The following is a 22555-nucleotide window of genomic DNA, read 5'->3' as shown; positions in this document are numbered from 1 at the left end:
TACCTCAATATCGATATTGCAGCAATAATGTGGGGATGGCTACTGGTGCTTTCACAAAATATTTACACAATGGAATTTTTGATAAACAATCATCATTAATTCCTATATAATAACAAAGTGGGTAAAGGCAAATATTAGAATATTTAGAAGAACAGTCAGGTAAACTCAGGAAATACATCACTTTACTGCAATGCAGCCTTTAAAACCATAGACACTTAAGCCATATCATGATATTATGATATCCACAATCCCAGATGATATCAAGCCTCATATCACAATGTGGGTTTTGTTTGTTTGTGTGAATCCTCGAGGTCAGTAGGCTTGGTGTTGATATGTCAGGGTGAACGACCGCCGCAGATCAAATCCACTTCCTGTGCGTCTCACTTTCGAAGCAGTGGGGCAACAAAGCGCCACGGCCTCAGCAAACACGTGTTCCCGGCGCTAAGGATCAAAAACCGCGTGTGTACATGAAACTGTGTGTGCACGCTAAATCATTGATGAGGAGCAAATGAAAACAGGCCGGCAAACAAGCGGAAAACCAGCCCGTCTGCATTTTAGATGAAGCCGGGCCCCTCCGACTCGCTGCGTCATGCTCTCCGGGTCTGTGGTGGAACGGGGCAGAGGTGATGGATGGTGCGTGCAAAATAGTGCTGGTATTAGTGCTGGTATGCTTACGGCAGGTCTCAAATGATTTTGGTGAACTGTAGGAGCCCATTTTGACTCGAGCACATACGGGCTGCCAGTATTTGCCATAAGGAAAAGATGAGTCAAACGCTACTGGTTTAGGAGGTTGGAATCAGACCACATGACTATGAGCCCTCCACTGTTTCCTTGGTTGTGTGAAAGCGGGCTTCAGATTAGCCTTCCTATTCTCAGAGCTGCTATGTGTTCATACCAGTGGCAGGGAGCTGCTGTGGCCTTCACTGTTGCTGTCTGTGCTAAGAATAGGCAGCAGTGTCCAGAGAACATCTCGTCTCCGAGCCTCCCTGCCTCCCTCTCTTTGCCACCTCCACGCCAATCCTCCCTCCCCATACTAAAAATATAAATTCAAAGTATACAGAATAGGTTTGGAATTATGCTTCAGTATCTATGTCTATTTATCCATCTATCTATCCATCTAGATAGACAGATATACATATATGGAGGTGTATTCGTGCATTGGATATACACTGGATATGTTCTGCCTATACAGTGTTAATGCTGTATCTGTCACTTCAATAGTCACCAAGAGCTGAACTCTATCAACATCTTTCTTTTTTTCTTTTAGGCATGTTTGAAATAAATTCATGCATTCATTTATTCGTTCATTCATTCATTCATTTACAAAATCCAGTTTTTGTACAGTTTAAAAAATATTTCAATAAAGACATCAAACAAAAATCCATCCAAGGCAACTCCTCTTCAAAAAAGTTAAAAAGCTTTTATTAAACACACGAGTAAATGCTTTTTAACTATTTTTTTTTAACAGTTGCCTTGAAGGTTTTTGTTACTGTACATGTATTTTTTGATTTTTTTTTTTTTTTTTTTTTTAAATATATGTTTTTTACTAATCTGGCACCGTCTCACTGTATTTGATAAATTCCACAGAAGCACTTATCTGAACATTTTTTGCAAGTCTAACAACACTGAATGCCGTGTATGTTTTTTTTTTTTTTTTTTCCCCAGTATGTGTCCCATGCCTTTTGTACACTTTGTCCTCCTCTCTCCATCGTCCAAGATTTCTTCATCCCCCCGTCTCTCTCTTCGCCTCTGTTGCCCCTCTCTGTTTGCTGTGCTGTGGCATGGAGACTGAATCTAACCCTGCTGGATGACATTACTCCACTGCCTGTCTGTCTGCCTGCCTGCCTGCCTGGGTGCTCTAAAATAAAACCTAGGGGTGGGGAGAGAGACAGATAGAGCACATACTGTATAGGCAGCCTGACTGACATGCTCTGATAAAGCACAAACACACACTCGGAGAGCGTGTATGGAAGTGTGCGTGTGTTTGCGAGTGAAGAGGATTGTGTGTGGCTACGGAGAGAAAGAGGGAGATAGGGGAGGGGAGCAGGCCCCTCCAGCTGTGCCCTGTCAATCATTCATGACCTAACACTGGGAAAAACAGACGAGGGCAAGGTGGACAGGAGAGAGACAGTGAAGGAGAGATAGTGTTTCTCAATTTCCCCCTTTTGTTTGATGGAAAATAAGTCAAGGAGGGGCAAATGAGCACTGAAAGACATACAAGAATAATTGTGTCTGTCTGTCGGGGGTGTGCGTGTTTGTGTGTGGGGGGCGTGCACGTGGGGGCGTGCACGTGCTAGTGTGAATAACACAACACCGCCAGAAACCCATAGCCTGAATTCAACATCCCTCACCCTGAACAAGTGACAAAAAGATAACCACGTTTCACTTCACCGCTTCACGCCCTCTCTCTCCTTCTCCCTCTCTCTCTCTCTTTCTCTTACTCATTCTCTTTCTCCTCTCTCTCACTCACCCCCCACCCCTCTGCCACACACACACACACACACACACACACACACACACACCCTCCTCCTCCTCTCCCCTGCTCTCTCTCTCTGTCTTTCCACATGGCTGGCCATCCTCTCCCATGTCCCAGAGGATGGGAGGCTGTGCGGCAGCTTGGCAGGCTGTCAGGGGAGCGCTGGAGAGCAGGGGAACATGTAGTGACTGGAACAGTGTGTGTATGTGTGTGTGTTGGAGGTTGGGGGGGGGGGGGTTGAAAGCCCTGGCTCTTCACCTCACTGTGGCACTGGAGGAACTGGTTTGCCTGGGCAAGGTTAGGCTACAGCTAGAAGCACAGAGAGTGCTACTACTATAGGGAAAAGAAAAAACAAACAAACAGACAAACAACACAGAGCTCGCATTCTGCTTCTATTTCCACATACTGCAAATTTCATGGCCAAGCAAAGCAGGAAACAAGGGAACAGTGAACATGTTGTCCCAAAAGCTCAAGCAGTCACAAGTATGTCACCTCGGACTGACCTGCAATTGTAGCGCCCTCCTTGGGCAAGTCAGAATAATCAGTTTCATCAAGATCTAAGCAGGGCTGTCTGAGGTATCACATGTGACAGCAAAATGGAAGACACACAAACAGACTGAGCCATAGTTCCCACTTTCACTGTGGGCAAGAAAGTTTGCTGCCCAGAATCTGCTCCGGATCTACTGGCACTAATAAAAAGTGTCAACTGTGGCCGTTTTGTTGCAAATATTCTGTATGTTTGGTCAGAAATAGCTCATTAGGCACAAACCAGAAAGCAAAGCAAATGTAGTAATAGAGCCGCATTCACTAAGACTGGAATGCGGTCTATGCAGCATCAGCCATACATCAAATATGGACATAATTTGCCAGTCCGACAGGCTCATGAAATGAGAACCATGCATATTCGCTGTTAAATTGTGTCCATATGCGATGTAGTTGTACTGTGGCTGATTTTACAAGGTCCATATTCCAAACTTACTTAATGTAGTTTTAACAGACTTCTGATGGCAATTTTTTTTTTTTTTTTTTTTTTGGAGGGGGCAGGTGTGGAGGTGGAGCCCTGTGTCATGTCTGCACCAGAGCGGTCACTGTGATAAAACATACGCACTTTCTGCAAACTGTAAGATCAGCTGTTTTCTGCTCTTGAGTGGCTCGTCTTCTCAATAAAACATCTTTGTTCCGGCTCCTAACGCCACACTTGAGGAGCTGGAGGAACAGGCTCGACCAGGTTAGAGCAGATCCGCTGCAGCTGAGAGCACATGCTAATGCTAAGCCATTGTAAAACCAATAGTGAATGCTAACATCCCTGCCAAGATAATACAGCAGTTTTCCTCAGCCACACCATACATACACACAGAAACGAGAAGTCCAAGGAACTCAATAGGCGAAACAACAAAATAACACATGGCACATGCAGTCGGTGCTGCTGCTACACAGAGGAAGCGGTAAACACTAACATCAACGCTGATGAAAGGCTGGCGCTCAACATGAACGTCAGTCTAATGCTGGTGCTAAACGCTGATGTCAATGCTGATGCTGCACGGTGATGAGCATCTGCCTTGTCTTCTGGTAATTGGCACGTGCGGGTAATGGTGGTTTTAGTCAAGCAGCGGCAGTAACAATAGGTAGGTGTAGTAATATGGCTTACGATGCATGTTGTGCCTCCAATACATTACATTTGAAAAGAGCCAAGGGCACCGTGACTAGCATTCGTGATAAGTTACTAAAGCGCTCTTCCCTTTGGTCTGCCTTCAAAAATCCCGCCACATCACACGGCAGACTCGTCCCAAAACAACAACATGACACTTTGCCGACCCGCGCTCCCTCCCTCCTGACAGAGAGAAAAGAAAAAAAAAAAAAAAAAAAAAAAGATGACAGCAGCTTTAGATCTGACATCAAACGCCGGGGAGAGAGAGAGAGAGAGAGAGAGAGAAAACAGTTACATCTCTGCCGTGACAGCTTGCTGGAAGAGCCTGGCAAACGCTGAGCGATCTCTCTCTCTCTCTCTCTCGCGCTCCTCTCTGCGTCTCTCTCTCTCTCTCTCTCACCCATCAAAACTCGCCGCCGATTAGGATCTCGGCAAGCCACGCGCTTTGGATGGGATGTGAAAACACACGGGGACCCCAAGGGGTAAAATGCCGGGATTAAAGTGGTAAGGGAATGCGGGGTGGGGAGGTGCAGTGGGGGTTCAAATAGATCGGCCCCCACAACTGCAGGGGCTCCTTGCCTCTGGATCCACACACTGATACATCAAGGCAATTTCTCATTTACAGCACGAGGGGGAAAAAAAAAAAAAACCTTTCATGATGCTAGTTCAGAGAGAAAGATGGGAGAGGAAAAGGATGGAGAAGGGGGGGGGGGGGGGGGAGCTAAAGAGTGTGGGAGAGAGTGTGTGTGTGAGAGAGAGAATGAAAGTAAAAGGAAAGGAAATGCCGAGATAAGGCGGAAGACGTACTATTAGTGGGTTACAAGGAAAAGACAGCCTGAAAACAAAGTGAAGGCAGTAAAAAAGGGAGCGTGTGTGTGACCTTGCATGTGTGTGTGTGTGCATGAGAAAGTGTGGCATTAGGAATCACTTGGCAAACTGACAGACAGTGGCTCATTTGGAGCAAAACAAAGTCCGGAGGTAAAACATTAGCGCGTGTTAAACACTTAGGAAACAAATGTGCTTACATGAAAAATACCTTTCCCTACAATTGGCGCCCGAACGCTTCATTTGAAGTATTTCTGTAAGTGAAGCGACGCACACCTGAAGCAGCGCTAATATTTGCCGCCGTTTGTTAATGTCTATTTATTCTCTCCTTGCAGGAAGTGAGGAGCGGGTGAGGGAGAAACAACAGACAGAGTGAACCCTCACTCGTTTAGCCAAAGCAGTGAAGCAGCCCAAATCTGCCTCCCTGCGCAGATTTGCACGGCCTTGCCACTTCTCCTCAATTACTCCTCCGGTCACCCTGCTTAATGATTTTTTAGCTCGCCGAAATGCCAAGATGAGCGTGTGTTTGCACGCGTGATTGTGTGTGCTCGCAACTACTTCTTTTCTGCGCGTGGAAGTGTCCGCGCGCGCGTCCTCCGGAGCGATGCTTGGCGTACCACAGGCTAATGTGCCGTGGCGCTTTTTCCCCTTTGGTGTGGGCAGCAGTCAAAACACAGCGCCCGCGTGTTAATATGGACATAAGGTCTGAAACGAGCAGTCAAATCTGTGGCTGTCCTGTGAGGCGAGTGAAAAAGGCGGGGGTTAAACGGAGCTGTTTGATTGGACGGAGAGCCTACACTACAAAAAGTCAAAATCTTACCATGAGTATTTGTCTTATTTCAAGTAAAAATGTCTTATTTCTAGTCAAAATATCTCATTACACTTAAAATAAGACATGATCAGCTCAGAAATAACTTGTCTTTAGACAATTTTCACTTGTTTCAAGTGAAAATTTACTTGAAACAAGTGAAAATTTGCTAGAAACAAGAAACAAATTCTGCCAATGGAACAAGCAAATTTTTACTTGTGACACAAGTGAACAAGTAAAAATTTGCTTGTTCCATTGGCAGAATTTATTTCTGAGGTGATCATGTCTTATTTTAAGTGTAATGAGATATTTTGACTAGAAATAAGACATTTTGACTTGAAATACGACAAATAATCTTGGTAAGATTTGACTTTTTGCAGTGTAGGTGGTGAGGTTTTGGGCCAGCTGAACATGAAGGGAATGGAGGAAGGGTGTGTGTGTGTGTGTGTGTGTGTGTGTGTGTGTGTGAGGCTGGATGTACACTGTTGTATTTATCTGTATGCTGCAGGTGGATCGCGATGTCAGTCACTCACCGGCAGGCTCGAGGGGCGGTCCTGGGTGACGCCGTCCTCGTGGTTGGCCTTCCCAGAGTTCCCTGGGGCAGGACCCCTGGCGCTGTAGCTCTCCTGTTGGGTCTCCTGGCGAAAACGACAAAGAGATTTAAAGTCGGCATCGCCACTGAACAATGAATGGATATAGTTTTACAAGATGAAATTACACTAATTTCTCCTGATACATGAAAATAATACACACTTTAAGCATCTTATCTTGGATGGTTTAGTGTGTGTGTGTGTGTGTGTGTGTGTGTGCTAGTGGACCCACTGGGTTGTAATAGTGACACTGATTCCTACTTAGATCAAGTTGCATTACAGAGACACAGGAAATACACACATAGACACATGTAGGCCTATACAGTACATACAAATCCACACACACACACACACACACACACACACACACACCCAGCAACACACCACGCCATACCAATTCATTTCAACTAAATCCAGGCCTAACCACCCACTAATCCTTGAAACATACACACATACATACACACGTACACATACACACACACACACACACACACACCCCAATACACACTCGGCCCTATTGTTCAACCTAAGTCATTTTCTTCCCCTCTGTAATCACAAGCCTATCTAGTGTAAACCAATTTTCTCCCCATTGTCGGAGGTGTTGCCCTCTCTCTCTCCCTCCCTCGCTATCTCTCTCTCCCTCTCTCTCCGTCTTCTTTTCATTCACCGCGGAGGTCGTTCCTCCATCATGTTAAGCGTCGGCAGCACAATGGCAACTTGTTAAAGAGCTCTGAGTGGAGGGATTAGTGATAACTGATCGGCGAGACGAGGCGAGAGATCACACACATGGCTGCTTGCACACACACACCCACACACACGCATGTAGACACAGTTACATGGCTCTAAATATATAAATATATATATAAATATATATATATATATATCTACATGTACAGGTTACAATAATTTCAAATTCCATGTTGTGTGGTTATGCTGCAGTAAGTGGGCAACATGTCACCTGGGTTACATCAACGTGTAGCTCAACATTTTTCTTCACAATAACAAATATGCTGTATAATTGATGTAATGTCGCATTAAATGTGGTAAATTGTTCATCAAGGCTGAATAATAGCTCTCGCCATACTTTTACGGAATTTTCATGGAATTCCCAAATTCCTTAAGACCTTGATATCATTAAATTAATTCCTCGAGCCAAGTTGATTGAACACCTTACATGCTCTTGAATATGCTGTCTTAGTCCACATTCCAATTATTAGTCAATTAAATCACTTATAAGCAATAAAAAAAAACATATAGAATGTAGAACATGCTAATTTGTGATTAGTATCATGATATTTTGGCATCAAACTCTGACACAGACTGTTAGCGCCATGCTCTATTTGAGCCATACATTACAAAGCCAGATCTCCACTGTGTTTACGTTACTTGGGGTCCCACTGGTCATTAAATGTTCTCAAGCGAACTAACCCCTGGCTGAGAAATTGATCCTTGATAATTATTAATAGTTGGAGAATAATGTCATATGGCAAGAGTCAGAGTGAGGCAGCATTTTGATGACGCCTTGCTTCGATAACCTCAGATATTTCTGCTTGATGCAGCTTGAGGGAGGGACCTTGTTCAAAAATTTCAATCTGTTCAAAAATCTTTGATGTCATGAAGGTATGTCATGAAGAAATCACAAAGATTTCCAGTAAGGATTTTGCTATAGGAAATAAAAATCTATACATTTTAGGGTATTTAGTTATTTGGGTATAATGTTATAATATGGAGAATTAGTTTATGCGGCGTTGGTTTAACCTGGCATTAAACCAGTTTGGGCCATTTTAGCAAGTTTAGGATTTTCATGGAACCTGCCAGCGGTTGGGTAAAGTGTGTTTCTTATGCAGATCAGCAGCTATTATGGGGAGTTGTCTCTTTATTCTGCTGTCATGTAAACATGTAAATCATGTATAAAGACTGTTGCCTTTGTAGCATTCGGTAATTGTGGCGTCACTGTGTGCATTTTAATACGGTAATGACAAACTGAATGTAAGTGTTTCATTTAAAGAAATTGTGTAAGGACCATAAACCACAGTCAGCCAACAACATGATGGCATCAGTGTTTATCATTCCAGGAAGTCTGCTGGAACTGCACTTTTATTGTGTGAATGACTGTCCTCAAATGCATGACGCTGGCATCATTATACACAGAAAACACAGCGACCCGGCTGAAAGCGTCTCTGAAAAGGGACAAATAGGCGACATATTTGTGCAGAATATATTCATGTTTGCTGCATAGTCATATCGGTCTATTCTGCATGGACTGCACATGCAGAGAAGAGAAGAGACCCTGAAGCTGGTCTGGTCTCTTCCTTTAGAAAATGCCATTGCTTCGTGTAGCTTCATGTGACCTGTTTGTTAAGGGAATAGGAGAAGCTGTTTTAACTGGCCTTTGCTGAAGTCCGCCCAAACTCCACCTGTTAATAATGCATTCCTTCTACTTGTGGCATCAACTCCTGTGCCAACCCTCTGTCCACAAATGGCACCGGGGTATTGTTTATCACCAACATAATGCTGGTTTTGAAAGCTGAAAAAAAAAAAATGGCCACACCCCAGCGAGGATAATACCAGGTTTTAACACCTTACGCTTCGCCACGAAAACAGAGTCCTTCATTTCACTTCATTGGCCCGTTCCACCTGAAAAAAGACATAATCCCCCTGATTTGTGAAAGGTGTTTTGTGGTGCTAATGGCACTGCGTGTGTAAAAAGTAACAATTTTGATTTATCTGTGCTGCACAAATTGATTTTGTGAGTGCCAATGAAAGTGGACACCAGGGTACAAACATGTAGTGCCTTAGAAGTGATGAGTATGTATTTTAAACTGTGTCACTCAGAGAGCAGAGAGGATTTATTCTCGTTATTATACTGGCTCCTTGCGCCTGATTTACGAAAGGAACAATAGCTCATTTAACCCTGAACTGCACACACTAGTTATCATCTGGGTGCTATTTATTTATTTATGATCTGTTTATACTGTAAATTTGCACATTGCCCTCATCTATGCACATTGTATAGATCGATGCACACTGGTTTTATTGTTTTTTTTGCACATTGTTTTTTTTGCACATTGGGTACTTAGATCTTTAGATCTTGAGGGTCATCTTTTATTCTTTATTTTTGATTTACTTATTCTTTATTTTTGATTTACCTAATCTTGTACTCTGTGGATACTGCTGAAAACTGTGAATTTCCTTCGGGATGAATAAAGTATCTATCTATCTATCTATCTACTACTGTATGTACCGCCAAGTGAGTATGATTTAATTTGGGCGCAAATATGAAACTTATTTTTAAATCTACTTGCAGCCTACTTGGGCTTGTGTTTCCACTGCATTACCTCATTACAATATATTTTATTTCATTTAATGAGGAGGCTGAGCAGACACCTCGCCCTCTTGGCACCTCTGCCAAATGATGTTACTCCTGCAGAGCGGAGATACAACAGTGCCCACAGTGCAGCCACAGACATGGTCGAGCGCATGTTTGAAGTCGCAGTTTCGCTGCCTCGACATGCACAGGTGGAGGGGGTATCTCCGCTGTTTGCTCCACAATATAACCATTTACCTTTGGATGAATGCAAAGAGTGTGATGATGCAGAGGAGGCGGAGGAGGACGAGGATGAGGACGGCAGCCCTTCTCTGCTCAGGTGTGGTGCATCAGGGCTTGTGTGATTTTTCTCCTGACTTTTTTTAAGCATGGTCTATTCACCATAAACATTATTTAAAATAAAATATACCCTAGAAAATCTGTGTTATCACTGCATCTTTCAACAGACAATACTTAATCATTTGGATTGAATTATTCAGAAGCAATAGATCAAATTTGTTTAACGCTTGATAACAGGAACGATGTGCATCTTTGTAAGTTACAATGCGGTCCTTCAGTTTAAATAGAGATTCTGGTACTCTAAATGCCTAATTGCACCGAACAGGGGGGAAGATGTTAAAAATAAAAAATGCCCACCCCCCCAACCACCTCGAAAAGCCTGAGGAGAAACCCAGTCCACTCGGATCTGGTCCATCACTGGATCACATGTTACATTCCGCGGGTGGGCGGGTGCCGAGAGGGGCTTGGAATCAGGACCACAGCAGAGCACAGGGGCTGCTATTTTTGAAAACAAAGCCATGCTCGTTTCCTCTTCGGGGCCCTGGGCAAGCCCTCTGTTTGTGTGCACAGCCCCCGTGTGTTTATCAATGGGAGTCTGGACATGAGCCAAACGACAGGCTTTTATTACATGGTCGGAAGTCCTTCGTTTGAAGCGGAGAGCCGGCGTGCACACAAAAACACTTCCACAGGTAAATAAAAGCCAGGGAGCGGGAGGAGGAGGAGGGGAGGAAACAGAGGAGGTGCGGGATGGACGAGGTGGAGGAGTGTGTGCATGCACTCTCTGAGACACACACACACACACACATGCGCCACATCTAAAAACACACGTGGACAGACAATTGCACACAAAATGAATTGGGAACAGAAGAGTGGCTGCAGAAACAAGTCAAATATTTACTCAAGCATATGAGTCTGTGGCGTGTATGTGTGTGTGAATGTGTGTGTGTGTGTGCGTGTGTGTGTGTGTGTGTACTCGAGGGGATTTCCTTTCAAAGTGGGTCAAAGTGAGGTTAGCCTCGTACTACTGTTTACACTCACATTCTTACATCATCATTGTCAACTGTAATATGAACAGAGAGAGCGAGACAGATAAAGAAAGAGAACGTGAGAGAGAGAAGGGAGGAGAACGTGGGAGAGGGAGGGTGAGAGAGAGAAAGGGAGAGAGAAAGGCTGGAAAGGAGATAGAGGGTGAGAGAAGTAGGAAAGGCAGGGTAGGGTAGAGAGCGAGAGATTGAAAAGTAGAAGGAGAGAGAGAGAGAGAGAGAGGAGGATGGGAGAGAGGAGCAGCAGAGAAAAAAGACCAAAGAGAAAGAGAGAGAGAGAGAGAACATCAGAGGCAAACGGAGGAGTGCAGCAAGTGCATCCTTTCATTTGAGTCTTTTCCAGCCCATTGTCTCAAAATCCCATTTCCCAGCTAATTTAGAAGCTGCTAAAATACACTCCACTCCATACCTTAAGCCTTAGGCCACAGCTAATCCTGTCTTCACACACACACACACACACACACACACACACACTCACAGAGACATGCTCATTCATCCTCCTTGCTTTTCAAAAGACTTCATCTTGGCGTAGTAGAAACGAAGGGGGGATATTGAAGGCGAGCGTTTGAAGTACATGAGGGAATGCAGGAATCAAACTGTGAGTTAAATGCTATTAGACAGCTGTGTGGAGAGGCAGTGTAATATTAGATTTGATTGAATAGATGACTGGTGAATGTGGTGTAATATATAGAGCGCGAGGGGCTTTACGCAGACGTAAATCAATATTGCAGAACCGTGTTAATCCCGGCCACTCGGGAGCGGAAAGTCGGTTTTGGGAAGTGCAGGGAGACGTTCGAGTGCTGACGTGCGAGTGCTCAAACGTGTCGATATTCCGGGGCGACGCTTATTTGGAAATATGAAACTTGCACGCGCACACTTTCCAAACTTCTCTGCGCAGCCCTCTTTGTAGTTTAAATGCGCTTAATCTTGTGCGCTGCGTCAAAATGATGAGGTACTTCATTGATCCCAGCGGGGAGGTTCTCTCCTGCCCCCTTTTCCACCAAAAAGTTCCCGGGTCTTGCTCTTGGAAGAGGGCCTCAGGATGTTAAGAGGGAACAGTGAACTTGGTGCATTTAAAGTGGAGGTGTCAAGTCATCCTACATGGTAGACGACAAAGCTGTTGTTATGCTGAGGGTGATCTGCTACTGTGCCGCTGTGATGTATTTGGTTTGGGGGAAAGACGTGTGGAGGCTGAAAATGAGACCGAGGACGCCAGATCTGAAAAGAAGACAACGCTTTCATGTGGAGTAATGGCAATCAACTGCGACAGTCGCAAATGGAGACAAAGGGATGTTGTTCCCCCAGTTACAAGTGGAACTCTCCAGCTAGAATGATCCGTGTCTGTGGACGTTCACTCGTTTAAAAAAAAAAAAAAAAAAAAAAAATTGGCTGGGGATACTTTCTACTTTCAACCAGCCCAGGTTGTTCGGGGCTAAAACCCCACTCCAGGAGCCCAAAGAAACACACCTCGGTCACTGGGACTGTTTTAGGGATCTTGCTCCCCCTCTAGAGGGAGGTCACACGGGTCAGTTTGGGAGCGCAAAGACACAACAAAAAGAAAAGGGGTTGACCCAGAGCCCTGTGATGAAACGATGACCTCATATGACGACTTGTGTTGCAGCATTGTGGCTTTTTCTCCGACCATCTTGTACTTTAATCCTTTTTGCACCACCACTATATCTGTGTGGGGCATCTAGCTTTAAAAAAAAAAAAAAAAAAAAGCCTTGTGCAGATGCCAGAGTTATTGGTCACAAATACCTAGGAGATGTTTTTTCCCGCTGTAAATACAAGGTGGGGAATAAAGTTTACAGGCGAGCTGACTGAAGCTGATTGGCTGTTGTCTTCACAGCGTCGGGCCAATGTCCTGCTGTTGTTTCCTCTATATCGTTACATTTCTTTCTCACTCAGTCGTCGCTGCTTCCTCGCTCGACACCACTCTTCCCTTCCCTCCCTCTCTATCTTTCCCTCACTTTCTCCACACCTCCCTCCCACTCTATCCTTATCTCTCTCGCTCTATCTCTCCCTACCTGTCTCCCTCTCTGTCTATCCCCTCTCTCCCAGTCACTCTCCTATCCCTGCTCTCCCTTCTCTCTCTTCTTTTCCAACTATTGCCATCCCTCTCTCCATCCCTCCCTCCACCCTCTCTCTCTCTCTCTCTCCCTCCCTCCCTCTCTCCTGCAGTGCTCCTCATGACTACCAAATGAATTAGTCATCCCTTTTTCCCCTGCACCTTGGCAGATGCACATCTCTGCCAAATCTGACGCTAATGCCATTAATATTCATTAAAAATTAAGCTTAATTGCGTGTCTTTAGGAGAGGGGCCCGCACCCCTCCCCAACAGACACACATGCACACGCACACACTCCCACACACACAGATACACACCAGCACCAGTGTTGCGTTTGCCCACAAACCCCCTGTCCTGCTCCCCCCAGGGACAGGGAATCTGTGGAATCCACTGGGCAAGGCCCCCAGCAAAACACACACACACACACACACACACACACACACACACACACACACGCACACACAGTCTGCCAGTCATTAGCAAAAGACACTGGAATGGAACAGTCTGAGTGAGGGTAAGAAGTGAGGGAGTGTGTTGACAGGCAGGGATGTGTGAGTGTTTGCCTGTGTATGTGTGTACACATCTGTGTGAGTGTGTGTGTGTGTGTGTGTGAGTGCGTGTGCACACGGGTCCCTGCCTTGATGTGCCACTGCACGCTTGGTATCTGCGTTCTCTGCCCATAATTGTTGTTGAAGGAGGTATTTTTAGCTTTCATTCTGCCGGGCTGTGAAAAAGAGTTGCCTTTAAAAAAAAATAAAAACAACACAAACAGAGGCATGTGTACTCAAAGCTTCAGCACATCAGAGACAGGGGAGGAAGACATCCATATTCATAGCCCTGTGTCGCTGGATCACACACAAATACGAACACACGCACGTTCATAAACCTGTGTCGTTGCATCACACTTGCAAGCACACACACACACACACACGTACACCAATCAGACCGACTAAAGCCTAATTGAAGCAATCAGCAAGCAGCAACAATATTACAGCAAGGCGAGGAGAGAGAGGGCGAGAGAGAAAGAGCTACACTGTGTTATGGAAATGATAATGTGATAAATCAACATTTGGTTATGGAAATGCTTGTGTTTCATGTTTTCTTGACATTTACATCTTTTGATCCATTTCAGGAAACCTGGGAGTATTTGCAAAACATTGCTGTTGCATTTTGATTATTTTCAGATATGCCGCAAACATATCATAGGACAGATCTGCTTTCCTCCGCTGCGACCACATTTTTCAAACGCTGCGTTGGACCCACGTCGGTTAGAGTCGGCACGCAGGCTACATGAGCGCCGGCCATGGAAATGATGGACATTTATCCAGGACGCAGCCTGTTATTATCATCAGGGGAAAACTGGGAGCGTGTGGATAGAGCTTTGGTATGTGTGTGTGTGCATACGTACGCTCGTGTGTGTGAGAATGCCTAAGTATGTGCATGCTGTGTGTGTGTGTGTGCGTGTGTGTGTGTAGCACATCTTAATAGGTCCATTTGTAGCAGGGCCTGTTCTAGTACTGTGTCCTTCAGATTCAATTCTATCTCAGCAATCCCCCTGACCTTTAGCACAAAGAGACTACAAGAGAGGACCAGAGCTCCAACAGTGGACACACACACACACACACACGTGCACGTGCACACACATACACAAGCAGGAACACCCACATTTTTCCCACACAATCACACACTGGCATTCATTCTCACCCGCATGAACAGAAAAACACAGGCAAATAAAGAGAAAACACACACATACAGAGAAAGAGTAACACATACGAAGGCACAGAGACACACACCGACAAACACACACACACAGTCACACATACACACCGTCCCTCAGGCATGATGTCAGATGAAGCTAACAGCGTTAGTTGCAGATGCTGTTCCCAGTGCTTTCGTTCTCGTTGCTCCACACAAGCTAATCAAATAAGAGCAGCATCTTTGTACCATCTTAACTTCACACACTCTTTGCGAGTCCCGTTCACCCCGCACACTTCCTCCATCCAACACCCATTCACTTCAATGGCCTTGGCTCTCCGTTAAATGGGAAATCCACCCAAACCGGTCTCCACCCACATGACTTTTGTTACAGCGTGTTAGAACAATAGTGAGTGTGTTGGCGAGCTCAACTTTCACTGTCTGACATTTTTTCCCTGTGTATTTTCTTTCTCTTTTTGTCTGTGAAGTCTGTATCCAGGAACAAATGTAGCGGCATTTCCTAACAAATGGCAGCTAAATGAGGCCCCTAGGGTGCCATGCTGCTAACTACTGGCCCCCCTTTTTTTTTTTTTTTCAGAGCCATTATGATTGTCCTTACCGTTCCAAAAACACCTCTCCCGTTCCCGTTCATTTGCATTTGAATTGCAGAGCGGCTGTACAAAAACAAACATAAATCAAAAAACGGTGGAGAAAAAGAAGAAGAAAAAAAAAAAACATAGTCGCGGATTCCGGTCGAGCAATTAGCGAGTGTCAGTCAATGCGGAGGTAAAAAAAAAAAACACACACTAAATTAAAAACATTGTCTCAAACACATGCATACAAACTAACTCTCTCTCTCTCACACACACACACAACCTAACCAATATTTTTTTTTTTCCAATTATATCTTTTTTATTTATTTTTTTTTTTCCTGAAAACTCATCAAGCTTAAGTGCTAGTCAGCAGTGGCCAATGGGAGTGCGGCGGGACCGGGGTTGCCGTGGCGATATGCAGGGACATTTAGAGGACTCCGATAAACTCTGCCATTTAAAAGGTTATGACAATTAACGCGGCTCTCCGCAAATTACCACCGCCAGACCTTTACCCACGGACGGCTCCCTCTCTTCTCTCTTATCGCCCCACACCCGGCCTCCCTCTCTCTCTACCTCTCTGGCTCTCTCTCTCTCCGTCTCTCTCTCTCTCTCTCTCTCTCTGCCATATGCCCTCCATTTCCGCAGCTCGTCCTCCCTCTATCCCTCCCTCCCTCCCTCCCTCTTCCGTCCGCCCCCTTGCAGCCAGCAGCACTTTTATTATCCTGTTAATTAACAGAGTTCTTCGCTTAATATTCAAATGGTGACCAATTAATGACATTGAACTTTGGTTGCCCCCCCCCCTCCCTGCCTCCACCCACACACCTTCCCCACCTCTCTGACTACATCCTATTCTCTCACTCTCACACTCCTTCCTCCCTCTCATTTCCTCTCTCTCATCCCCTCACCTTCCTTCCTTAACCTCCCCTCCATCCCTCCCCCTCCTCGCTGAGGTATACTCCCATTTCTGTGTGTGTGTGTGTGTGTGTGGGCCTGGAGGGTGGAGGGAGGGAGGCCTCTGTTGGCTAAGAGCATGGTGATTGAGCAAGTATACAGCGAGAGGGTGATAAAGCCAGGGGCCAAGCCGCAGAATGGCACGATGGCCTTTTAATTAACCTGGTGTCATTAAGAATCGGGGGTGGTTGTAACTCTGCCGACACAATGCCTGCCGCGCCTGCCAGCTGGGGGAGGAATGGGGGTAGACAGTTAGGAAACAGGAAATGACACACAGGAGGTAGTAAAAGGTAAAGGACACAGGGAGTGAGCGCCGCACATCCTTGAGTTCTTCATTCAAAAGAGGAATGAGCTGATGCTTTGACACCGCAGTGCAAGTCGATCCTCAGATTTCCAGGACGAGCTTCAGGAGCCTTTTGACAAACTCTGTTGAATGCCGCGTGTGAGCAGTGGTTACACATTTTGAATAATCACTAGTGCAAATGTTCAAAACCTCTCAGAGCTTCCAGTCAACATAACTGCAAAACGACCTCACCTGTACAGTCTATCCATTCCCACTGTGGTCATGGCTGCCGAGTTGCTCTAAGGCACATATGTCAAACTCAAGGCCTGCAGGCCACATCAGGCCTGTGGCACAATTATGATGACTTTTGATTTTTTATTAAAACAGACTCAGTTCCATTTCCCACAACATCGATACTACAAATCCCAGCTTCTACTGCAACATCCTGTACTATCAGCACCACAAAACACCTGCGTGTCCCCATCCCCTCTTCCTCAGCTCCTCATCAGCCCAATGGATCGCTTCTATCAAGACTTTTATTAGCTAGCTAGCTCATTAGCAGGCCAAAAGCAAAGTTAAAACAAAAAGTGGACATTGAAAACAGGTATTTTCAGGACAGGTGGGAGGTGTAGCACCTGGTTGCTTGCAATAAAGATAAATCTGAGCTGATGTGGCCTTAATGAAAGAATATAACCATAGGAGATATTATGGAACAGCTACTGTTATGTGCTTTTATTTATTTATTTGCTTTTTGTAGTCAGAAGTCAACCTGCCTATGTTTTGATGTTTGATGAAATAGTCTGGCATACTGACATGAAAATATTTTTATTTCTTGTTGGATTTGCGTGACAATGATGTGCATGTATGAGTAAAAACATGCATGACTGTAGATTTCTCCTCAGCAATATATCAGTTATCTGGTTATTTTTGAATCCATGTGCGATCCAACTATTTGTCATGCGAACGGATTCAGGGCAAGCTCACAGATACAATGTGCCAGAAGAAACGTAATGATGCAGTGGACTGAGATGACTTTTCATGTCATTTTCCACTCTAATCAGTTTGGTCTCATATATTCTTGCTTTGTTTTATAGAAAGACATTTTTGGGAAGGAATGTAAAATGAATCTTTTTTTTTTTTTTTTTGGCGCTCCAATTGGTTGTGAGTTTTCAATATCGCCCCTTTAGTGATTGAGTTTGACACCCCTGCTTAGGGGATGTGCACAGTAAGAGCAAAGACATGCAACTTGCAAAAATCACTGTCATTTCAAAAGTTTTAATAAAACATTGCAAAATCAGGACCAGTCAGCGTCAAAGTCATCATTAAAGGCCCCTTTTCCAATGCGAAAGAGCCTTCAAGAGCCTTCCGCAGTGAGGACCAACTGGGATAAAGGTGGTTCCAGAGGTGGGCCATTTATGTTAAAAAACAATATGTAGTACACAATATATTTGCTCTGAAAGCCAGCAAGTTATTGCCACCAAGTGAATATTATAAACTTTGAAGTATTTCCGGCTTTCCTGGATTTTTCTTAATCATTTGTGTTTACATTGGACGTCAAGAATACACAAAGGCCCAGAAGTGATGCTGGGGAACTGAGTAAAATGGCTCTGTAAACAACAGACAATATTATTAAACCAGAGGATGTTGGCACCATCGTCTTGCTTTGCTTTATTTTTTGTTATCACTGTGTCAATATGACATGCTTCAAACAGAAAGGGAAGAGTTTAAAGGCAGAATGGAAGACAGTCACACTGGGAAAAAGAAAGTTTGATTGAAAAGAGGAATTATTTGTTTGGACAGTCAGTGATAAAGTAAAGTAATGCTCCTTCCTGCCAGAAGTTTCTGGTATTGGCAAATGTGCTTGTTCCTGATCAGGAACCAAATAGAGTATAGACTAAACTTGTGTTGGTAATGGAAACACCTCTACAACCCGTGAACATGGTTTGACTTTGTGGCACGGTGCCGCACAGTACTGGAAAAGGGACAACAGTAACTCAGTGTGCACCACATTTGATGTTTTTCTCTTAAGCATCACTACACAGCATCTAAACCAATGAATCAGCTTCTCTCCATGTAGGTCCAGGCAATTGAACTTGTCTCCTCCAATCAGCTGAGAATCCGTCTCCCCCCGGTGCCGCTCCCCAGAGACCATCCGCAGACAGGAAGAGGAAACAGTTCGGGCTAATAAAGGAAATGACCAGCAGGATCGGTTTCACACAGGATAGTGGATAGATGGGTTTTACTACGGATAGTAAATGTCACAGGGAATGACTTCCTAGTTCAAAGACCAGTAGTCAAATCCTGCCAACTGTACCGTTCACTCAAATATAACTCACCGGCACATTCATTATATTGCTGATATTACCCCAGCAAGGCAGGTCAGGCTCCACTCTGTTACATATATATATCTCAGAGCTGAAAGCGAACAGACAACCTGTTGCTGAAAAATGAAGTAGACAGTGCTCCATGGAACAGCTGGCCAAAGCCAATCCCATATACTGACAATGTTATGAGTTTGTGGCTGGCAAGCAGCCGATGTTGCATTTCACTTCCTTTCTCTCTCTCCCCCTGCGCTTTCCTGTCACACTCCACTGTATACTACCCAATAAAGCAAACATGCCATAAAAATAATCTTCAAACCCTTGAAATTACAGCGCTACCATTTCCGTAGTTATGAGGTAGACACTATTAGACAGTAACAAAATATAATATACTCTAAATTACAAGCTGTTATGTGGAAAGTGGTAATATAGCCAGGAAGTGCAAGGGATGGGGCACCAATTTTCTCTTTTTCAAGCAATTTGTCTCCTATTGTATTTGAAGCCTACAATATTACCAAAATTATTCAGTCAAGGTCAGTTGATTGATAGGGCTATTGGCAGCAACGTAACCACAGTACTACAGCACAATATTGTTCTCATTATATTTTTTCATTACAGCTTGTTTAAACTCTACTCCCATATAAAGGGACCTGTATTTCATGACACCATTTTTTTAAAAAAACTTTTAAGTAATGTAAATTACACAGCGCAGCACTACCACGTTGAAACCGTCTTTTTTTGTGTTTTTTTTTTTTTTTTTAAACATTTAACAGCATTTAGACTTGTGAGAGTGAGGGGGTGGCATTCAGCAAAGGTTATGTGCAGGATTCTAAGAGAATATGTGGTTTCTCTGTAGTGCTGACATGAGATAAGGCAGAGGCATGAGAGGTTGGCCACGTTTCATTCAGCAGAGTAAAATAGTGGAGCTGCAACAGAAGTGCAAATAAAGGGAGAGAAGGACAGACACTGGGCAAGATGTATACATACATAGAGTATCATAAAAACATACACATGCTCAGGCAGAGCAGTGTCAGAGGCCAAAAAGTCTGCTCATTAAAAGAGGTTGAAGCACGTGTCAAGGTGTTTCATTTAACAACTCGCCATCATTGAGGAAAACAAAACACCAGCACAGAGGGAGAGAGAAGAGGAGGAGAGGGAGATCATGGGGAATATAGAGAGTGCTGGTGAGAAAATGCCTTATTTTGATGGGAAATAACCAATCACACTTTTGTAGAACCACAACAAAAGAATGACCACTGACAAAAAAAAAAAAAAAAAAAAAAAAAAAAACATCTACAAAAATGTCTAAAGGGAAGGGTTTGAGACCAAGTTCCTCCCTTGCTGAGTTCTCAAACACCCATGGCATTCAAAAACTACCAGCAAAACACCCACGTTTATTTTTTCCAAAAACGCCTTCCTCCCAAATGAGATTTTTTTTTTTTTTTTTTTTTTTTTTTTTGGAAACAGCCTTGATGTCTTAGAAATTTCTTTTTAGCCTGCTCTGCTCCCTGCAATCAGATGAGGTCAAGGCAGTGCAATATACTCAAAGAAAGACGGCATTTTCGCTTCGATTTGTTACAAAACCAGCTAATAGCAGTCGGTTTCAGAGCAAATACTGTGTCAAAGAGAGTTGGAATGGTTCCATCAACTGGAGGATGTCCTCTGGCTAGGGTTAATGGGAGTGGAGAGGGTGGAGAGGAACCGCAAAGAGAGAGGGAGCCGGAAGAAAAAAAAAATTAAGCCTGGATTTCTCCAAGTAGTTAAGGGTCAGAAAACAAGGGTCAAAACCACAATGACATCCTAATCTGGCGCGTTTTTGCGAGCGTATGTGTATCTATGTGTGTATGCGCATGTGCGCACGTACATGTGTGTGTAATCTGCTCCGTGCGGCTCGCATCATGTCTCATTTCAGCCCAGAATCACAGGCAAAGGTCACCGTTTGACCTTTTCACAGCTCCGAATTGCCGCTGCATACTCAACTGATTAGTGTACACACACACACACAAACACACACACACACACACACACAAATTCATACACAGATGCACACTTGCTCAGAACAGAAAAATGAAAGATACGGAGCACCGAGCTGAAAGCAAACCAAATCGTCTATTTGTAATCTCGGCCAACTTCAATTTCCAAACGTGTTTACTCTTGGATCTGAAATCAAAGAGAGGGACCTAGTTTCTTTGTTATTTAAATTTATTCTAGTCATTTCTGGTATCCCTTCTCTTTCTAAACTCTCTTCTTGCTCAATCAATGGCCAATTAACTTTGTGTTAATGCCACTGCACAGCCTTGTTTTATTCCATGAAAGAACATCCTGTCATTTTTTTTTCTATATAATCAATGTTGTGTATTTTCATAATTACTTGCACACTGACTGCTAAAATTGGGTTTGTTTTTGGACCAGGATTTTGCATTTATTCTACTACTGGAACTGCTGTAGTTGAGCATATACTGAGGTACTAAATGTGGGAGCCTACCCAGTGTTTTAAAATATATATTTCTAATGCTAGATTGAACTGCATTTGAGACTATCTAAAAAAATATTATAAAATAAAATAATTTAATGAAGAAACAAATTTGTCAAAGCCAGCCTGTTTGTAATCAAGCAAAAGATTTTAGGAAACTATAAATGGGCGGAACAAGAAAAAGGACACCAGGATGACTGGATTTGAGACATGCTGGTACTTTAAATACTTTTTAAAGCCTTACATGTATGCATTTCTAATGCATTTATGCAACAACTGCATTTCAAGACTTTTTCAGATTTTTAAACGACCAGTGGGAACCCTGTCACCTATTCATACCTGTTATTATATAACAGTGTCATAACAGTGAAAGTGGACTGGTGGTTAGAAATCTGAAAGGTCAGATGTTAGAGACCCGTGACAGCCTGTGTGTCCATCAACAGCTGGGTGTCCCTTTGAAGTGCCCTTGAGCAAGACGCTGAGTTGCTACCTGCTTTCTTGTTATGCATACTTCTGGGCAAAAGTCAGTGAAAGGCCTATAGTATAAAAACATGATGAATAAATGTTATGGCACATGATGGCCAAATAGCATTATCGGGGGGATTTAGTTATATACAGTTGGATGGTGAGTACACAGGAACAAGGATCAGTGGGACAGCACTGCCTGCTGTCCGCGGGGACACAAAGCTGCGCACAGCCATAACACATGAGAAGGCGTTCTTTACGGTGATTATGGGCAAAGACAGCGGGATACGGCGGTGATGCAATGGTTGGCAAGGGCATTATGGCTTTTATGCAGCGGTAACAAACACATGATTACTGACTGAAAGCCCTTTGTCAGAGCCGTGTGTTAACATAGGAATGAAAAACAGGAGAAAATAAGCAACACCACCAACTAGCTTGCCATTTAGCCCGGCAACGAGCATAGCAACCGATATGGGACTCATCGGTGCAGGTGGAACACGGCTTGGAGCGGCGAGAGTGTCCGCACAGAGCTACAGTTGCATACCTGTTGTATGAATGAGAGTTCGGGACAGTTGCCACCACATCATCAGCTGCGACGAAAACACACCATTACTGTCACGAAATGTCACCGTGCCCGTGGACGGCAGCCTCTCTGACTGCACACGGCTGTGAATAGTCTTAATAAGTGAGCATGTTAAGTGAAGGAACA

The 22555-nt window shown here is 44.1% G+C and overlaps 1 protein-coding gene across 4 annotated transcripts in view; it reads right to left on the bottom strand.

Moving 5' to 3' along the window:
- LOC115354027 (AT-rich interactive domain-containing protein 1B-like) overlaps positions 1-22555 on the bottom strand; it is a 199753-nt gene that overhangs the window by 129319 nt on the left and 47879 nt on the right. For all 4 annotated transcript variants that reach the window (XM_030044176.1, XM_030044178.1, XM_030044177.1 and 1 more), the window contains exon 4: positions 6291-6395. In XM_030044176.1, the coding sequence (XP_029900036.1) occupies positions 6291-6395 (105 nt within the window). The remainder of the gene's footprint in view (positions 1-6290; positions 6396-22555) is intronic.

The sequence above is a fragment of the Myripristis murdjan genome, chromosome 22 (genome assembly GCF_902150065.1).
Source record: "Myripristis murdjan chromosome 22, fMyrMur1.1, whole genome shotgun sequence".
Lineage (NCBI taxonomy): Eukaryota > Metazoa > Chordata > Actinopteri > Holocentriformes > Holocentridae > Myripristis > Myripristis murdjan.
The sequence above is the reverse complement of the archived record's forward strand: the minus strand, read 5'-3'. Positions and strand labels throughout refer to the sequence as shown.